Source organism: Propithecus coquereli, unplaced genomic scaffold (genome assembly GCF_000956105.1).
Source record: "Propithecus coquereli isolate 6110/MARCELLA unplaced genomic scaffold, Pcoq_1.0 Scaffold331, whole genome shotgun sequence".
NCBI classification, from domain to species: domain Eukaryota; kingdom Metazoa; phylum Chordata; class Mammalia; order Primates; family Indriidae; genus Propithecus; species Propithecus coquereli.
In genome coordinates, this window is record NW_012148964.1 from 1,358,354 (window position 1) to 1,376,260 (window position 17,907).

At 39.4% G+C, this 17,907-nt stretch overlaps 1 protein-coding gene across 1 annotated transcript in view; it reads left to right on the forward strand.

The window, feature by feature from the left end:
• The first annotated feature begins 6,680 nt into the window (after positions 1-6,680).
• FAM184A (family with sequence similarity 184, member A) overlaps positions 6,681-17,907 on the forward strand; it is a 126,202-nt gene continuing 114,975 nt past the window's right edge. The window contains exon 1 of the mRNA XM_012650543.1: positions 6,681-7,309. Coding sequence (XP_012505997.1) covers positions 7,142-7,309 — 168 coding nt within the window. The 5' untranslated portion in view covers positions 6,681-7,141. The remainder of the gene's footprint in view (positions 7,310-17,907) is intronic.

Here is a 17,907-nt window from a genome sequence, read left to right on the forward strand (position 1 = left end):
CTTGGCCTCCCAGAGTGCTAGGATTACAGGCGTGAGCCACCGCGCCCGGCCAAGAAAGGCATTTCTTAATACTGGCAGGGTAATTGATTCTGATTATCATGAGCACCTAGGATTGCTGCTAAATAATGGAAGTATGGAAGGCTATTTCTAGATCTCAAAAGATTCACTGGGATTCCCCCTTGTTCTTCTATGTCTGACAAAAGCACTGAATAAAAAATTATAGCCATCTCAGCCTGACACAGGCAAGCCAACCAAGGGCTTGGATTTCTCAAGGATGAAGGCTTGGATCTCCCCACCAAGCTAATATGTTACATAAGCTGAAGTGCTCACCAAGGGGGAGGAAAATCTAGAATGGGTTGTGAAACTCTAGGAAAAAACCTAACGAACATCAATTATGGCCTTTGGAGCAGTTGCAGCAGGTGACATCTGCTTGCTACACTAACTCTCTTGTCTGAGTTTGTTTGAGAGTGAGCAGTTGGTTATGACCTTAATGAGTTGGTGACAGAATGAATTTTATATAGGGCAGAAATGGATCTGAAATGTTCAAGGGATGGACTGTAGGAGATACTTTTGGTGTCCCATGCCACTTCTTTTGATTTCAGCTGCAAAAGCGTTGGACAGTTCCTGGCATGCACAGCTCCCCCTCAAGTGCCTGCTGCATTTCCTGCCTTCCTGATTCACCACTCTCTCCAAAGCCACAGGAGTTCACTAAGCCCAACTGAATGGCCAGACATACGGGGGAGTTAAGTCCCCTGAAAGCCACCCTTAACCAATGAATGAGGGGAGTTAGTGGATAAACGTGTCAGCCTTTTGTCATTGGGAAGGAAAATTCTGAGATTTCTGACTACGTAGTTCCTCAGAGAGTCCCTACAAGGACTAAGTCCCAATTGACCAAAGTGGTAGCTAACTCAATAATGTATCCTTTAAGGCTTTTCCTTTTCATCTCTCTTAGCTTCTTGCTTTTCAAGATCACCTGGCAAGTAAACAACTTAATTCAGTCCCTGCTTTCAGAAGAACCCAAAGCAGATGGATAAACCAGTTGACTGCTGGTTGATGGTGATGTTTACAGAAAGGGTTGATTTTGTTAATAAAGTAAAAGCTAATAATAGTTTTGGTAAAGAAATCAAAGTTAACTAAAAATTGGATATAAACATCTACTGTGCATTTATTATACATCAAGCATTTTAGAAGGTATTCAGCACCATTACCAATTGATTGATGACAGAAATGAGTTTTCTGAACTCATAGGAAAGGAACATGAAAAAGAGAAAGCACATAACAAGAAGTCAACAAATGGTAACGAAACTGTTTTATAATGATGTCTACCTGCTTGCAGCCATCTGGATAACCACTTATCTAAAGAAATCTACAACTTTATTTAGGCTTATCTTGTGTACCATGCTTTGGTGAGTGTGTTAGGATATCAGAGTTGCAGCATGACTGATGTGTGGTATATCCAAATACATATAAGAAAATTCTTTTCTAAAAATATGAAATAATTCAACATGTGATACATGAGAAATATAAGAAATCCTCAAGATCATTTAGTCCAATGTCCTCATTTTACAGATGAAGAAAAAGAGGTAGCTTAAGGCATAATCAGACCCTGAATATCAAGATTCTAGTTCCCTTTCCATTATACACAGAAACTTGCACCAAGGGAAGAGTTGTCATTTGTAAAATGGTTAACTCAAAATAGTTTCTGTATTTGTGTGAAGTCTTACACAAAGTAGGTGTGTTTATTGATTCCATTGTAGCTCAGTTGCTTGTATATAGTCTATATTGATTCTGAGTCCTTTATGCTATTAAGCCTTGTAGCATGGCCTTAGATTCAAGTACTGAATCTTCTTAAGAGGCATAACACTGTGATGCAAAACAGAAGAAAGCTCAAAAGAACCTTGGAGATAACCTTGCCAGGGGTTTTTGTAGATGTTTAGTCCAGGCGCTTTTGCAGATATTTAGTACCACTGTCAACTGACTGCCTAACTTGATCTCCATGATTCTTCTGGCTCAAATGGGAAGAAAGATAATAGAAAAAAGGAGAAAGAAGAACATTTCCTCCACGTCTTCCCTCTTTCAAACCTTCTATCCAGATGTCCTCATTAGCTAACCACGGCCTCAGGTAGGAAATGATTGTTTCACCTCCATGAGGGAAGTGCTCAACAAATGCCTATTGGTTGATGGAACAGCATTCTCTGATTGTCTATCCTCTGGAATAGATTTCCCATAAGTAGCAAGGGTATCTTTCATTGATGAAAGAAGTGTACACTTTTTTTATTGTGGTAAAATATATATAAAATACAATTTACCATTTTAACCATTTTAAATGTATAATTCAGTGCATTAAGTACATTCACATTGCTGTACAAACATCACCTCCACTCATCTCCAGAACTTTTTCATCTTCCCAAACTGAAACTTCATGCCCATTAAATAATAATTCCCCACTCCCCCCTCCCTCCAGCCCCTGGCAACCACTATTTTCTGTCTCTATGAATTTGACTACTCTAGATACTTAATACGTAAGTGAAATCATACAGTATTTGTCCTTTGGTAACTGGCTTATTTCACTTAGCATAATGCCTTTAAGGCTCATCCATATAGCAAGCGTCAGCCTTTTTAAGGCTGAATAACATTCTGTTGTACATTCTGCATTCTGGTTATTGATGCATCTGTCAATGGACACAAGTTGCTTCCATCTTTTAACTACACTGGAATAATGCTGCTGTGAACACTGGTGTACAAATATCTTTTCAAGTCCTTGCTTTCAATTCTTTTGGGTATATACCTAGAGGTAGAATTGCTGGATCATATGATAATTCTACGTTAATTCTCTGAGGAACCTCCATACTATTTTCCTCCATACTAAAATGGCTGTGCCATTTTACATTCCCACCAGCAGTGCACAAGAGTTCCAGTTTCTCCACATAATATTTCTTTTCTGTTTTTGTTTTGTTTTTTTGAGAGTAGACATCCTAATGGATGTGAAGTGGTTTCTCATTGTGGTTTTGATTTGCACTTCCCTAATGATAACTGACGCGTAACATCTTTTCATGTGCTTATTGGCTGTTAGTATATCTTCTTTAGAGACATGACTATGTAAGTCCTTTGTCCATTTTTTAATTGGGTTGTTTGTTTTTGTTGTTGTGTTTTAGGAGTTCTTTATATATTTTTGATATTAATCCCTTATAAGATATATTATCTGTGCATATTTTCTCACATTCCATGGGCTGCCTTTTCGCTCTCTTTATAGTATCCTTTGAAGCACAAAAGTTTTTGATTTTGAAGTCCAATTTATCTATTTTTCTCTTTGTTGCCTATGCTTTTGGTACACTAACTTTTGAGTTCACATCTCAATCCTAATTTTAATTCTTAACTTTAAGTGCTACTGTTTGGGGTTAAGGTTGGTTTTCTGGGGCCTGAAACATATACAATTTGGGAGGCTTAAGAAAAAAATATAAAGAGTGTTATTTTTATTAATTTTTACTAAATTTTATGCTAAGACCCCACAAGAAATCATGCAAACTTCATTAGCTTCATCATTAATCAGCTTTTGCAGCCACCAACATCACTTTCTTCTCCCCCCCCCACCATTTCTAACAATTCAGTAAGTATGTATAAATCTTAATTGAAATATTAGTATATGAAAATATTAGTATAAAGACATTTCTAGCCAAAGCATATTAGAACGGAGATTTTCCTATACATAGCTTTAAACTATTATTTACTAAATCAGAAAGAACTGAGGTTTAGATTTTCTACTCATAATTCTAGCTCTATTACTAATTGGTTTTGAAAATCTGGCAACTAAACCTTTCTGATTTTCAACATGTATAAAATAAGAGGTTTGGACTTGAAGTTCCATTCCAGCTCTAATAGTCAATAATTCTTTTTACTTCCAGCTCATTTCCCTACCTGCTTTCAGTGCTTGTTCTTCTGTCCCACCTCCTTCCTGCTGTGCCAAAGTTCTGCATTATAATGAGTTCATTTCATTATTCCTTTGAGCCTGATGCTTCCGTCCATTGGTTATGATTCCTCCTTAAAGAGAAGTTTTAGAATGTCACAGATGGTAACCTACCTAAACTGATGCCTCTTTTCACATACCCATGGCTTCTGGTCTCCTCTTGAAAGCAATATTTACTTTCTCTTGCTGTATTCTGATTTGATTACTATATTACCTCACCTATTCTATATCCAATTGCAACTGAACATCTCCATGGAGATGTCCCATAAGCATCTCAAACATTAAGGTGTTCTACAACAAACTAATTATTTTCCCCAATCTGTCCCTCCTTCTCTATTCCCTGTCTCAGGTGGAAGCTCTTGACCCCTCTCTCTTCCTCAGCCTCCATGTCGTTTTACCTTATGGATGTTTCAGATCATTTCTTTCTTTCTATTCTCACTGCCATATTTTAGGTCAGTGGTTCATTGTCTCTCACCTGAATAAGTGCAGTAGCCTCATCACTAGTCTCTTTGTCTATAAAGTTGCCCCTGTAATCCATTTTCATACTCACAAGATTTATGTAACTAAAGTACAAATCTGATTATTTCATTTGCCTGCCTAAAACCCTCAGTAGCTCATGATTGCCTTCAGAATAAAGTTCTATTCCCCTTGTCAAGGTATATAAGCCCCCACCTCCAATGAGTAATCTTGGTACCTGCTCTACCTCATGTTTTGACATCCCACTCAAAACTTTACTCTAGCCATACTGTACCACTTGCTGTTCCCTCAATAGGTCATGCTCTCATCTCATCTCCAGGCTTTTCTCTTGCTACTTACAGAGCCTGTAGTCTACCTTCCTATCCCCTTTATCTGAAAAACTCATCCACCCTCCAGAAGTACATTTGAGTATTGAGCATTACCTTTTTGTGTGTGTGAAGCCTTCTCTAACACCCTAAGGCTAGGTTAAGTGCCACTCTTGGAGTCCCTTTCACACCCCACTGTGTAGCACCTTATTCTTTACTTTGTCTTCTCCATGAGATTGCTGATTTATTCAGGACAGAAATTGCTTCTTAGTCATCACAGCAGCCTAAGCACCTGGAACACCACGGCAGCCAATATTTCTGCATAAACAATCTCATGAGAGAAACAGGCACTAAATAAAGATTTCTTGCCTAACTAGTTTCTATCCTTTTTTCTCCTATTGTATACCTACTTCCTTTACTAGGTTTTTAAAAGGTGAGATTCTGGGCAATGGGATTGTTGGTGTATTACCAGTCGAGCATCCCAAACCTGAAAATCCAAAATCCAAAATCCAAAATGCTGCAAAATCTGAAACTTTTTGAGCACCAACATGACACTCAAAAGAAATGCTCACTGGAGCATTTCGGTTTTTGGATTTTTGGATTTGGGATGCTGAACTGGTAAGTATAATGTAAACATTCCAATTCTAAAAAATCTGAAATCTGAACACATTTGGTTCCAAGCATTTTGGATAAGAGATACTCAACCTGTACATTATTCTTTACATTTCTATTCAATACTTACAATTAAATAGAATTTTATATCAAATGACCTGTTTTATCCCATTGTAGTCAGGTAAAAATATTAAATTTATGGAATGACAGTGGGTGTCTTTTGAGCATAGCATTTAGGAAAAGGCTCCTTTTGGGCTATGCCCTAGAGCAATGGCAGAAACTCGTGTGATGGGGTTCAGTGTGAATTACTAGTGGACCAGGGTCATAACTTCTAACCACGAAGTCAGAGCTGGGACATGTTGATAACATTGTCTCTTTTCAGAGGAAGCACTTTAGGGGTGAACAGGTTCGGTGACTCAGCTGAGCCTACACATTGGTCTCCTTATTTCCACTCTCATGCTCTTTCCACTGTATTATAGTGACTAAAACAAAAACATCTTGTCACGGCAAGACTTGGCCATACAAATTTAGTGAAATATAGTGAACCTTTTGAGCATACATTTTGGCTTGGACTATAAAGAACACGAGAGTTCTAAAATGACTGTGAATCTTCCATGCCTAGAATTTGATGAAATAACACTAGCTCCTAATTCTCTTTAACTTCATTTAATCATTAGTGCTTAAGAAGGGAGCAAAATTTTGCATGATATTTGTTTCTGGCCATCTACCCTACTCAGAACCTTGGAATTAGACGACTTTTCTGGAAGGTCTGTTAGAACGGGACTGACTACCTAGCATCGGAAAAGATATAACCAATTGAAATCTTCCTTTCTGGAATTCCCACAGACCTGGAAGCATTTCTGTAACAATGTAACACTCACACGTGTGTGAGTTTGGAAGGAAGGGTCACGGCAGGGATTACCCCGCTACTTCACTACCCACGTGGGAAGGAAACTGGATGTGAGCTTGCCTGTCTTATTGGGGAAGAGCCACTTCTTGGGGCCCTGCACTCACGGGGATGCACGTGGAAAGGCTGTGTAAACCGGCACGCGTTCTTTTGACCAAAGGTGACCACGGCCCCCTCGTCTCTGGCCGAATTTTTTTCACAAGGCCGCACGCTCGGCGCCCCGGCTTGCAGCCCGCGCCCGAACTCCCAGGACACCTGCCAGAGCGGGAAGCCCGCGCAGCGCCGCCCCCGTGCGCCCTTAGGGGGCGCCCCCGCCGGCCGCGGGGGTGCGGCGCTGGCGCGGCGGCGCGGGGCGGGGCTCGACTGCGGGGAAATGACGTCGTCGATCCCGCGCGCTCCGCGGGCCGCGCGTCCTGGTAACGGCGGCTCCACGGCTCCCGCGTCCTCCTCCATGTCCCCGCCTTCTCCCGCTGTGGCCCGCCCCGTCTCCTCCTCCCTCCGCAGCCTCAGCTGCGGCCGTCTCGCCTGGCCCCGGGTGCCGGCCGCGAGCGGGACCCGCGGAGCCCTCGACGCCCCCGCCCGGCGCGGGCTTAGCTGCAGGCGAGAGCGGGCCCGACCCCGGGGCGCCGCCGCTGGACCCCAGGCGTCCGCCCCGCGCCCTTGTCCCTGCGGCTCCTGGCCGGCGGGACCGCCCCGTCCCTGGAAGGGGGTGACCGCGGGGGTCGCGGGCGGGAGGGCGCCTGCGGCTGAGGCTGGGGGGCGCCGGGTGTCGGGCTGGGGAGCGGCCGCCCCGGCTCTTGCCTCCCAGACGTCGCCGCTCCGCGGGCCTCCCCCCGAGCGCGGGGACAGGTGCCCCGGCCGGGGTCTGTGGGGAAGATGGCGACCCCGGGCATGAGCTGGCAGCAGCACTATTACGGCGGCTCGGCCGCCGGGGCGGCCAAATTCGCGCCCTCGCCGACCGCCGCGCAGCTGGCTGGGCACAGCATGGACTACAGCCAGGACATGCACATGAAAATGAGCAAGAAGATCGCCCAGCTCACCAAGGTACGGGGCGCGGCGGCGGGGCGGGCACGGCTGCGACCCCGTGCGGGCCGCTCACGGCTCACCTGCCCGCCGGCGGGGCAGCGCGCCTGTCCCGGGGGCGAGTCGAAGGGGGCTTTTCGGGAGAAGCAACAGCCGGAGGAGTCTTACCTCCAAAACCCTGCAAACTTCGGTGGACCGCTGGCAACGCGTATTTAAACTAGATAGCACAGCGGCGCGGCTGAGTTTATGGGCCTTGCACCTCCTTGCCCTTTAGGGGTAAGCCAGCACCAAACAAATTAGGATTTACTTCCTTTATTCCACAGTAACAAATCACTTTACTTTTGCTCTCATGCATCTGCCAAGGCTCCACGAGGCATCGCTCCCCTGTACTTATGAAGTACAGTACCGTATTTACCTAATATGACCTGAAATCCTCAGAATTAATCAGTATCTTTTATTGGTTACTTAGTTAAGAGGAGAATAAACTTTCACAGGAATGTAGGAGAGTAAAACATACCTTGCATGCCATTTTGGGGATTTAATGAGTCATTCCTCATCCTGACAAAATGTCAAACAAGGCTTATTAGATGAATCACACTGTGTCTGCATTTGGTTAAATGTTTCAGTCTATCAAAATATACTTTTCAAAGAGCAAATAGCCTGCAAATTTGGCCAAGTGTAGTTTAGGATGGCACCTAAGTTAGTGAGCGTTTCTTCAAATTTAGTGAATGTTGATAATGAGAAAGAGTTGGTGTCTGTGAAGCGAAAGCAGTTCAGATGCATCATGTTGCTCTGTTGAGATCTCACCGGCAATCTAGCAATAAATGCTTCAGTGGGAAGTGATTTGTGGTTGCTGAAAGTTAGTAGATGTGGTGTACCTTAAAGTGTTTAAGCTGAGTCTGCTAACCACTTGCTAGGAGTGTCAGTATGCTGAAGAGAGGTGGGCATTGTGGGGCTTACTACAAGATAGCCTCTACAGCCTGACTTGACTCCAAAATTCTCATTGTATAATTCCATTACTAGTTGGCACTTTTGAGAGAGTAAAATAAGACATTAGAATTGGACCAGAGGAAAGAAGGGAAATAGGAGTGAAAAAGGGATGAAAAAGAGGGTAAAAAGATTTTAGTGAAGAAATGTGATTGAGGATTGAAAGAAAAATAACATGAAAAAACTAAAGAATGAAGAAGCAAATGGAAGAGCAAAAGAAAAGGTGCAAAAAAAAAAAAGGTGCAGGTGCATAGTGGTAAAACTCAGCCATTCAAAACGAGGAAACATTTTGTGAGGTTCCCTTGTTTTTTGTTTTGTTTGGTTCTTGTTTTATGTCAGCACCATCTCAGAGGCTGTTGTATGTCCAGTTTTTTCTATTTGCTCTTGTGACAGAGGGTCCCCAAATTCAGGGAAAGGAAGATCTAGGACGGAACAATAGTGGTGTATTATCAGAGCATTTACACATATGGGGCTAAAAGCCAGGCTTCCTACAATACATAGTGTTTGATCTTCAGAATACTGATGTCCAGAATGAAACACATGAATATTTATTCTGATTTTCTCTTATGATGTGTTCACACACCCATTGTTCTTATTTTAGATTGTAACCCTCTAGACCCCTGCTGTAAGTAATAAAACACTCAATAATTTGGTACGGGGACTGTGTACTGTTTAATAAAAAAGCTGTTTCTCCTCTCTTCAGTAAACTTTGTTCCTTTCTACTTATACTTTTTCAATTTCCTGCTCTTTTATCAGAAAAAACAGTTCAGCACCACTGGTAAAGATGGGAGTATTGAATGGAAGCTGCTATCACATCATCCTGTTATGCAACCCACCTCAAATCTAATGAGACAGCAGGATGCTCCCAGGCCAGTGCTCTCACACCCCTTGAGGGCCACACCTACTCTTCACTGGGTGTTAAACTCTGATTTCTTGTTTGTAGTTACAGTCTCTAAACACTCCACCCCCTCTGATAAGTGCCTCAGACATTTAATCCCACATATTAGGATTTCTCAACATCACACTATTGACATTTTGGACAGGATAATTCCATTGTTATTGTGGGCTATTCTGTGCCTTATAGGATGTTTAGCAGCGTACCTGGCACTACTCGGTGGGTGCCAGTAGCACCTCCTCTCCCCCCGCAGTTGTGACAATAAATATGTCTCCAGACTTTACCACATTTTCCCGGGATGGGGCAGGGTAGTGGGGGCAAAATCATCCCATATTAAGAACCACTGACTTATACTGAAATATCTAGGGGTTTTCCCACTCCTATCTCTTGCCTTTATTTACTAAGGCCTGAGAATGAAACAATCTGATAATAGGACTCTGTTGCTGCCAATGCCCTTCAGTTTCTGAAAACATAATAAATCTTGCTTTCCTTATTTGACATTTTGAAAACTGTCAAATTTTGCAATGACATACAATAAGTTGTAAATACCATACCATAAACATGACATCATGAGTATATATATACACACACACATACACATACACACTGTTACAAACTTTACTAGTATCTGCTATATAGAGTTTTCCCTGGTGAAGAATTTATTAATAAATTCTTATCAGCAGAGGTATGTTAGTAGAACTATGGTCAGAACTTAACACTAGCTTATATTTCATAATTGGACATTATAAAGGTAACCATGAAAATTGTATTTTATTTCTTTTGGAAAGGAGTCAGTAGAACTTGTCAGCATTATAGCAGCACTACAACTAAGAGCATTCCTTGGGAATTTGACACACTGTTGGAAGAGAGGAAAGAGCAACAAAGTTTTACTTTATTAGTGAAGAAGCTAGATGGTAATCTACCTTCAGTGCTTAAATGTAGCCTTGGCAGATGTTTCAAGCTCATTCTTTCACTTGTGGATCCTCTACCTCTCACCTCAGTTGCTTGAAATTTTCACTTCAAGTTCCTGAATTAAGAGCCTGCTATGTGCCACATACAATACAATTCTCTAAGATAGGTTTTATCATCCCTATTTTAAAGATTAAGAAACTGAGGCTTAAGGTTTAGTGACTTACTCAAGGTCACAATACTCGTAAGTGGTGGGGTGAGAGTTTTATCTCAAGACAGTGTGTTGCATGTGGCACATAGTAGGCTCTTAATTCAGGCTAGCACTGAAAAGACATATGCCAACAAACAAAGTGTTAATAAAATATGGGTAATATATTTTTAAAATAAAATAAATTCTGCATTTAATAGCATTATGTGATAGTGGGGTTTTTGAGGGTTTTCTGCTAAACTCTAAAAATATATACAATAGTCATTTTTCTCCTATTCGAATGTCAAATATTAAAGGTTTCACATTTATTCTTCATTGTAGTATAGTACTGAAAATACAGTATGCATGTTTCAGAGATTTGGCTGGCTATGAAAGAACAGGCATGAAATTAATCTATTTTATAATTTTGCACATAGTAAAGCTCAGTATATTTTTAACTAAAAAGGAGGGTGGCTTTATGTATTTGTTCAGATCATATTTCCTAAGAGCCTAACACAGCAGCCTCCTCATGGTAAGAAGAACAGCAGTTCTTTAAGCACCTTTTATGTAAGAGGGACTTCGCTCAACGTTAGAGCTACCACAGGGAGCAAGACACAGTCTCTGCCTTTTAAAGTGAGGCTAGCATATTTAGGTCACTCATGTCAAGTTTTAAGAATTAATATTCCGGTCTTGAGCTACGTTGTGGCATATTTCTGGAAATGTTAATATCTGAACCATCTCAGAATAGGCAGAGAAGCTGGATGGATTCAGTTATATTTTATAAAACCACATTCGTGTATTTCCGTACCCTCCAGTGTGTTTACGCTTTAGTGCATTAGGTTGAAAAGCAGGCCTTGTGGGACATAATTATAAAGAGCTTTATTTCTGTCACTTTCAATTTACTTTTTCTCCCCTTTTTTGACCTTTTCAGTTTACTCTGTGAGGCTGGTTCATCCTCTGCCATGGACAAACTTTCCTGGTTGCTCTTAGATGACTTTGATAATACAAATCGTCCTTTAGTAACTAAGTTGCAGAATCTCAACTTCATTATTAAATTGTCCGGTGTCAACAAGTAAAAACTGCAGACTGAACCTGCAATAAAGATGAAGCTTCTGCTTTCATAATTACTCTCACTCTGTCTGTTGCAAGGGGGAGGCCAATAATTGTGGAAGGGGAGCATCATTGGCTTTTCTCTTCTTCCTCCTTTGTCTTGCCAGTGTGGGTTTCTGACCCCTTCAAAGTTGGATAAGGAAGAAGGGAAGAGAGGAAAGAGGAGGAGCAAAGTTTTACTTGATTAGTGAAGAAGCTAGATGTTTAAAGCTCATTCTTTTACTTGTAGATCCTCTAACTCCCACCTCAGTTGCTTGAGATTTTCACCTCAAGTTCCTTGACAGTGGTGCTGCATTCTTCCTCAGCCTCTGGGAGCCAGCAGTACCTCCGTCTTCATTTTGCTGAGGTCTGTGCAAACTCCAGATAACCCTCTTGGAGGGACCCGTGTGACCCCACCGCCGCTTGCTCCATCCCTCTCCCATAGGGCCCACATTTGGTCCACAGGGGGCCCTCATTCTTTGCGAAAACTGTAGTAGTGGTTCCAGTTCAGCCATCTCTCTTGTTCTCACGTGCCTATTCATCCAGCTTTTCATCCTTTTGATTTTCCCAGGATGAATCAGGTACCAGGTCAGTAGATTCTTCAAAGTGCTTGCCACACATATCAAGCTCTTCAAGGGGTCTTTTGAAGCCTTTTCTCCCAGGCTTTATGTATGGGACAAGCACCCTTCTCCCTTGAAGGCACGGGCCCCTGTTACCATAACTTTCCCCAAGGAAATCTTCTCTATCACCTGGCTCTGTAATCTCCTTGATGACCCTTCTCACTAGCTGTGGAGGTAGGAAGTAGTACTTGCTTTGGAATATCATTTCTAGTATAAGGTAGAGCATAAGTTTCCAAAGAACAGAAAGTAGTTTCTTTGTGTTCTCTGTGCTTAGCATCAAGTCTTCTTTTAATACCTAGCTTATGGCCTTTCTACCTAAAACTGCCATGACCAACTAGCCCTTGTTGGGCTTTTCTTATTCTAAATTAACATTTATTGCCTGTACTTATTTGACACTTTTTTTTAAATCCCCAGTTACAGAATGCATTATTTGACATTTGATAACACGAATTTGAAAATACTGTTTATTGTGTTTATAAATATACTTTGTTTCTTTTCTTTTTGGGGGGTCGGGTATGGGGTCTTACACTGTTGCCTAGGCTAGAATGCAGTGGCATCATTATAGCTCACTGCAACCTCAAACTCCTGGGCTTAAGCCATCCTCCTGCCTTAGCCCCCTGAGTAGCTGGGACAGTATGGGAGTGCCACCACACCCAGCTAATTTTTCTATTTTTTATAGAGATAGGGTCTTGCAGTGTTGCTCAGGCTGGTCCTGAACTCTTGGACTCAAGTGATCCTACTGCCTTAGTCTCCCAAAGTGCTAGGATTACAGGTGTGAGTCACTATGCCTGGCCCCAAAATACCTTGTTTCTTAATGTGACTGCATGTTTCTCAGCTGTAGGAGCTGTATCTTATATTTCATGTAACCTTAATATGAATGCTTTGCACATAATATAAAAGTTTAATAAGTATTTATTGAAAAAGATGGTGGTGATGATATACCAAGTGATTTTTTTATGAAGTAGAGAAAGTATTTTTGAGGAATTCTGTCTTCTACTCTTCTGTGTTAATGATAGATTATTTTAGCTGAGTTAAATTATTATTAAACGTTTAGATGTTTATTGGCTGCTCTAAACTGCTTTAAAAATCCATATTATTTCCTAATGTACTTATACTTTTGATGTAAAAATAATATAAAGCTCTTTGTCTAAAGTATAAACCTTTTGTCATTTTAAAATATAGGTAATTAATATACTAGTTTCTTACCAAGTATAAAAAAGTCTTATGATAAATCACTTGTTACTAACTCTGCATTTACTGTATCTAAAACCAGAATGTATTTATATAATACCAAAACCAGTGAAATTTTCAAATAATCCTATTTTCTCTACATCAAATAAAACTGATTTTTCACTAATTGGTTTGTTTGAATTACCTAGATATTGCTTCATGATAATATTCAGTTTGGGTTATGATTTGGGCTTTTGAACTGGAGTTATAAGTAGCTTCATAAAACATACCAGTTGGCTGTGTTTCAGCTTAGCACTAGTACATGCTGAATGCACTATCTTTTTTTTCTCCTTTGTTACATTGCAGCTTTGCCATGCTTGTAGCAGTAGCTTGGGTACAATCTTTTATGGTTTGGATTAATTTCTTGTATTTTACTAATGGACAGAAAAGCATGATATCCTATTAATTAATTGTCCAAAAACCTAAAAAGGAGCTGCTTTTAGAGTTATAGGTTTATAGCTGGTAGAAACCTTAGATTCTGACCATCCTAACCATCTCATTTAATAGGTATAGAAGTTGAAAGCCCAAAGTCATTTGAAGATGTCCTTGGTAGAACCTGAACTCAAACCCAGGTCTCTGATTTGGTCTAGGAGGGGCAGCTACACTAGCAGGTCTCTTTTCCCTGTGTCTCCTTTTTTCTAATATTGCTTATTCGATAAGAGGACACAGACTTGTTGGTTTTTTTTTCCCATGTTGGAACCATGTTTTACTCTCCATCTGATTCACAGGTTTTTGATAAGAGTGAGACCAATATGCCTCTCCCTCACACTGTAAAATCTTCTGGGTTTATATTTTGTAACTGTGACTTGGTAACTTTGTAACAGAGCTATTTTTTAGTGTGTGTTCTCAGATAAATGTCATAATATTTTCATGTTTTTATTAACGACTTTAGTCATTCCAGACTTTAAACATTTTTAATTACATTAATTTAGAGATTGCCATACTTGGTGTGAAAGTTACTACTATTATTATTTTACATGTTTTTCCTTTACTTGCTTTCTTAATTGAATTGTTGCTTAGACCCCATTCCTGAAGGTAGTAAGTTGAAAGTTTTTCTGTTTTTATCCATTAGTATTTTACTCTCTCTCTCTGTTTTGTTTGTTTGTTTGTTTATGGAAATCTTTCACCATCCTGTAATTGCTGGTGTCTTAAAAAAGCAGTATGAAGGATAAAAGTTCAGCAGAAATATGTGATTGCAGTAGTCCGTTCATTTTAATTGAATTAATCAGTGAATAACCTATACTTTAACTTTTAAAATTATGGATATTTCTGAACATTTTGTGTCTGAAGTTTGAGATGAGAATGAAAAATAACCTGGGCCTGTAAAACCAGTTAGGCTCTGAATGACAATAGGGGGTAATGGGGTCAGGAGAGGATTGGTAAAATACTGTAAATTCTGCCCTTTTCATTGATCTTATGAGATATTTTTTAAAAATCACTTATTTATGAGCATCCAGATAAATTTGAAGATTATGCCATGAAATGGCATTGAGTGAATGATGGAAATTCGTAATGCCATACTTGTTTTTTCACCACAGAAAGTTTCTATCCTGCAGGCCACTTATGAATGAAAAGGACATTAGGTAAATCTGTCAGAATTGGTGACCCACACCCCTTTTTGTGGATAAACTCTTGAGGGAGATAATTGTTAACTGAATTCAGGATTTAAAAAAAACTATTAAAAATGTTGGTTTGATGTGGGGAAAATATTACTATCAGATTTATATTTTACATTTCAAGTCTGATCTGAGCCATATGGGCTTTTTTAGATTGACCTGGGAACTTAGTAGCCCTTTAAAATATTAATAGAAAATATTTTATGACTGCCAATCAATTAGTATATAAAAATGAATTTTGGAAATACTGACCTTTGCAAGTTGGGGATTGCCGGTTATAATATTTTGGTATGTTTAACATTTGAGATTCAAACAAATATTTTAGGAAATCTTTTATTCTAATAGTTTTTTATTAACTACATCAGTGAGTGACTGTCATTTGTATGCTGTATTTCATTAATGATTATATCTTTCTTTCCTACAAAAACTTTAGCAAGAATGTATAAAAAGTAGTTGAATATATGAATTTTTTTGTCCTATATCTCTTACTGTTGTCATTTTGAGATGTAAATGGAAGCTGAAACGACCAAAGAAGCAATAGTAAATGGGAAAACAAAAGACTTAGTGATCAAAATGATATATGGGATTTGTATATTTTAGACTTGTTTACCATGTGCCACCCATTTATTATAAAGGAGATATTATTCTAATGATTTTGACTTTAATTTTAACTTTTTAAATTTCTTTATATTTTTTATTTGTACAAATTTATGGGGTACATGTGAAGTTTTGCTACATGTTTATAATGCATAGTGAACAAGTCGGTATTAGGGTGCCCGTCCCCTGGGTATAGTACATATTTGTTTAACTGTAGTCACCCTGCTCTGCTATCAAACATTGAATTTATTGTGAATACTGCTGCAGTAAACATGTGAGTGCAGATATATTGACTTCTTTTCCTTTGGTACGTACCCAACAGTGGGATTGCTGGATCTAATGGTCATTCTACTTTTAGTTTTTTGAGAAATCTGTTTTCCATAGTGGCTGCACTAGTTCACATGACCAGTGTTTAAGAGTTGCCTTTTTTCCACATCCTCACCAACATCCAGTATTTTTTATCTTTTTAATTATAGCCATTCTGACTGGTGTAAGATGCTGTCTCATTGTGATCTTTGATTTGCATTTCTCTGATGGTTAGTGATGTTGAGCATTTTTTCATGTATCTGTTGGCCATTTGTCCTAATGATTTTTAAATTTGCCAATCTGTACTTCTTATTTGTATGTACCATCTCTATATTGAGGTTTATGGTTTGAAAGTAAAACATTTCATCCATAAAGTACATTGTTAGCATTTAAATTATCAACAAAATTGATAATTTTAGTAAAATATTAGGAGAAATTCCTATTTATTCTAAATTATTGGAGACTGAGTTATTTTAGTTAATGGGAAGTTACAGTAGGGATTAAAATATTTCACCTTCTATTTCTATAATATTAATACACTTACATCTAAACCATACCATTCATATATTACAGTGGAGTTCTTCATCACCTCCAGATCATCAGTAGATATATAGGAAATTAGGCCAAACTTATATTAATCCTATTAGGCCAAATCTATAAATGCTGAAATTTTATTTCTGAGTAAGTTCTGTTACTTCCCTTTTTATTGTCATGTATTCCTTTCTTATGAAGTGCAAAGTTTGAATATGCACAAATTCTAGACATTGGCCTTTCTAGCTGAGAAGATTTAGTTTATTCTGGTGAGTGTATGTCTGTTTATTCACAGGTATTTGCATTTCTTTTTCTTTTCTTTTTTTTTTTTTTTTTTGCACTAGGTCACAGTGGCAGCATCATAGCTCACTGCAACCTCAGACGCCTGGGCTCAAGAGTTATTCCTGTATAAGCCTGCCGCCGAGTAGCAAGAAGTATGGGTGTGCTCTACTACACCCGGCTAATTTTTCCATTTTTTTGTAGAGGCTGGGTCTCGCTTTTGCTCAGGCTGGTCTCAAACTCCTGAGCTCAAGAGATCTTCCCACCTCAGCCTTCCAGAGTGCTAGGATTACAGGCCTGAGCCACCACACCAGGCCTGTATTTGCATTTCTTATCCTGTTCTCCCTTAAGCACAGTCTTAACAGAATCTCATTTCTTTCAGAAAACATTTCATGATGCAAACACTAAATAGTATTATTTTCTTACTCTTAGATGTTTTGCCTAGTGAAACACTCTGTATCAACAAAGTATGTGTAATTTTGGGGGGAGTTGTGTGTTTGTGTGTGAGTGTATGTGCTTATTAATGGTTTACTCAGTAATAAAGGAACATGTACTTAGATATAACTAAAATAAACATATAGGTCCGTGTATTTGGTTAATTTGTTGAATGCCTAGTCTATGCAAGATATTGTGCTAGGTACTATTGTTTAATACTATTTATTATTTCATTTTGGACTATAAAGTTTTCTCATTTTCTTCAGCAAATTTGAGAAAATATAGCCAGAATATATATGTCATATATATTAATTGCAATATACTTATCAAGAGATTAATTCTGATAAATTTTAAATGCATAATTATGGGAAATCTTTTCTATTTGGTTTGGTTCTTATGGGATAGAATTTATATGCCTGCATTGCTTAGATAAACTATGCTGCTGCCTTATAACTTCTTTAATAAGGTTTTGATGCCTCAGTTGACACATTTTCTGGTTATAAATTTCTGCAGTAGATTTGACCTGTGGGTAGAGAGGGTAAAGGGAAATTATAGTCTTCTGAAACCCGGGAGTTAATGTGTTTGTGTTAGGTCCAGCTTCCTCATAGACAGGCAGACAGCCAGAGTCCCAGAGCCCAGTGTCCATCATGTGGGTCAGAGGTTTGGTGCAGTAAGTTAGATCCTTGTTTGAATTTCAGCTTTGCTACTTACTAATGTGTGACCTTTTGCTTTAACTTCTCAGGACTTCAGTGTCCTCATCTATAAAATGAGAATAACAAAGCCCACCTCATAGAATTACTGTAAAGATTAAAGGAGATTATTAGCTTAGGAGAGAGGCAGTCAATAAATGTCAATTTCTACCTACTCTCCAGTCCCCCTCCCCTTTGGTTCAGCCTCTGCTGACATAGTCTGTAACAGTATTTTTTTTTAAAATATAT